Source organism: Buceros rhinoceros, unplaced genomic scaffold, assembly GCF_000710305.1.
Source record: "Buceros rhinoceros silvestris isolate BGI_N320 unplaced genomic scaffold, ASM71030v1 scaffold26057, whole genome shotgun sequence".
In the NCBI taxonomy this organism is placed as follows: domain Eukaryota; kingdom Metazoa; phylum Chordata; class Aves; order Bucerotiformes; family Bucerotidae; genus Buceros; species Buceros rhinoceros.
The window spans coordinates 3258-5613 of record NW_010421924.1 but is presented as its reverse complement, the minus strand read 5'-3'; the positions used below and the strand labels follow the sequence as shown (position 1 = coordinate 5613).

The 2356-nt window shown below is 62.4% G+C and overlaps 1 protein-coding gene across 1 annotated transcript in view; it reads left to right on the top strand.

Annotated features, from left to right (window-relative positions):
• Nucleotides 1–1663, top strand: part of ZDHHC16 (zinc finger, DHHC-type containing 16) — a 4097-nt gene extending 2434 nt beyond the window's left edge. The window contains exons 9-12 of the mRNA XM_010139878.1: nt 467–552; nt 824–947; nt 1135–1205; nt 1549–1663. Of these exons, the coding sequence (XP_010138180.1) occupies nt 467–552; nt 824–947; nt 1135–1205; nt 1549–1663 (396 nt within the window). The remainder of the gene's footprint in view (nt 1–466; nt 553–823; nt 948–1134; nt 1206–1548) is intronic.
• The last annotated feature ends 693 nt before the right edge of the window (nt 1664–2356 follow it).

Genomic DNA, 2356 nt, shown 5'->3' with positions numbered 1-2356 from the left:
CGACCCGTCCCCTGTTCTTTTCCCCTGTCAGAGAGCTGGGTCTGGCCGGGCAGCTCTGTTATTGGCACTGCCACCAGCAGCTTGGTGGCTGCTTCCCCATGCACCCAGCTTCCAGGGGCTTTGGCTGGCAGCAGCTGCTTGGCATGTGCTGCTCAGGCCCTGGTCTCCCAGGAAAGCTACAGCAGTGCGTACACATCTCACCCTGAGCATCAGCTGCAGGTCCTGACCGGTTCCCCCCATCCTCAGCCCACTGCTTCTCATGTGCGTGTCAGCTCTTGGGTGTCTGTCTCTCTGTGTCGTGGCTGTCTCGGGCTGCCTCCCCATCACCTGGCTGCTGTGCTGGTTCCAGCTGCAGTCCTTTCTAGCTGTCCCAGCTATGCGTCAGTGAGGGATGCAGCAGTCCCCCCGTCTGGCTTCAAACTATAAAGCAGTTTGAGTGATTTCCCCCGCTCTGGTCCTTTTTCAGACGTACTACCAGACCCCACCACCCACCTTTTCCTTCCGCCAGCGAGCTTTCCACAAGAGTGTGGTCTACCTCTGGGTCCTGTGCAGGTAAGGGGGCCAGGGGCTGGGGCAAGCAGCATGCAGCTCTCTGCCCTGTGCCGTTGCATGCTCTCTGCCTCCCCAGGGCTGGGGTGGCTTGCTGTAGCACAGATCCCTGCCCTGCCACCTCCTGGGCCACAGAGGAGAGATTCTGTCTCTGCACGGGGGATTAGACGAGCCAACCCCCCATGGGGGTGTGGGGAGGCAGCCTCAGCCCCCTACAGCTGCGGCACCAGGGAAGAAGGCCCGTGTGCAGCCTGCTGCCCCTCGCCCTCCCCAGCTCGGTTGCGCTGGCCTTGGGTGCCCTGACGCTGTGGCACGCTGCCCTCATCACCCGTGGGGAAACCAGCATTGAGCGGCACATCAACAAGAAGGAGAAGCAGCGGCTGCAGAAGAAAGGCAAGGTGAGCGCAGCCCACAGCCTGGGAGGGCTGGCTGGGGCAGACCCAGATGTGATGCGTGTCTCCCCGGCTTCCAGGTCTTCAGGAACCCCTACAGTTCCGGCAAGAAAGGCAAGGTGAGCGCAGCCCACAGCCTGGGAGGGCTGGCTGGGGCAGACCCAGATGTGATGCGTGTCTCCCCGGCTTCCAGGTCTTCAGGAACCCCTACAGTTACGGCAGCTGGGATAACTGGAAGGTGTTCCTGGGCGTAGATGTGCCAAGGTAAAGCCCTGGGAAGGTGGTGGCTCAGCAGCATGTGCAGGTGCTGGGACACTGGGGCTCTCCTTGGGCAGCCGGGACAGAGCAGGACAGCGAGTATTCCTTGCGGTGCGCTGCTCCGGGCTTTGCAAGGCACAGAGAACCCAGGCATCAGCCACCTTGTGGCTCCTCAGCCCTGCCCAGGGGCAAGCTCTGGCCTACCCAGCACCCCTCTGCCAGTAGAGCCCTGGCTGAGGAGCTTGGCCATCATGGCAACACAGGGACACAGGCTCACAGCTCAGCTCTGCAGGGCTGAGCAGCACTGGGACTTCAGCTTTTTGCCACAGCTTCACTCCTCTCCCCACAGGCACTGGCTCACCCGTGTCCTGCTGCCCTCTCCTCACCTGCCCCATGGGACGGGCCTGAGCTGGGACCTGCCTCACTGCGTGGTGGAGCAGCGCGCACCACTCCTGGCCATCTGAGCCCCCAGTGCTGCAGACATCCCTCCCCGCTGGCTGGGGAGGGCACAGCGGGGCTGCTCGGCTGCCCTGCTCCCCTTGGCCCAAGCTAACAGCAGAAGGTGGGTGCTGGCACACACTGCTGACTGGAGCCAGAGCCACCGGATACTCTTTGGACGGTGTCGGTGCCTGGACGTCTGCTCTCCTGGCTCCTTGGTGGCTGCAGGCAGCCCCGGGGAAAGGCAGCAGAGCTGCTGCTCCCCACTCTAGCTGAAGGTGCTGCCCTCGCTCACGCAGGTACAGGCCAGCTTGGCCCTCAGGCAGGGCTGGGTGCAGAGGGTGGCACCCCTGCCTCACCCCTCCCCAGGGAGCCTTTTTAGGACCATCCAATAAATATTTTTTTTTAAAGGAGCCTGGCTCTTTTTGCTGGTGGGGGGCACAGACTTGGCGATAGGATGGGAGGAGAGGGACCCCCATGATTCCCCAACGTGAAAAGAGTAAGGGTCTGTAACCAGCAGCACCTTGAGCTGCGTAACGTGTGGAGGGGCACTGGGGTCCCAGCCTGAGCGGCACAGAGGCTCCAGCCCAGCATTACCAAAAGAGATGTATTTATTCCTCTGGTGCGTGGGTTGCCACACACCATGTGCGTGGGCACAAGCCTGCCCCCTCCGCTCACACGTGGCGACTCTGTCCATCACTGTCCATTGCTGCAGGAGC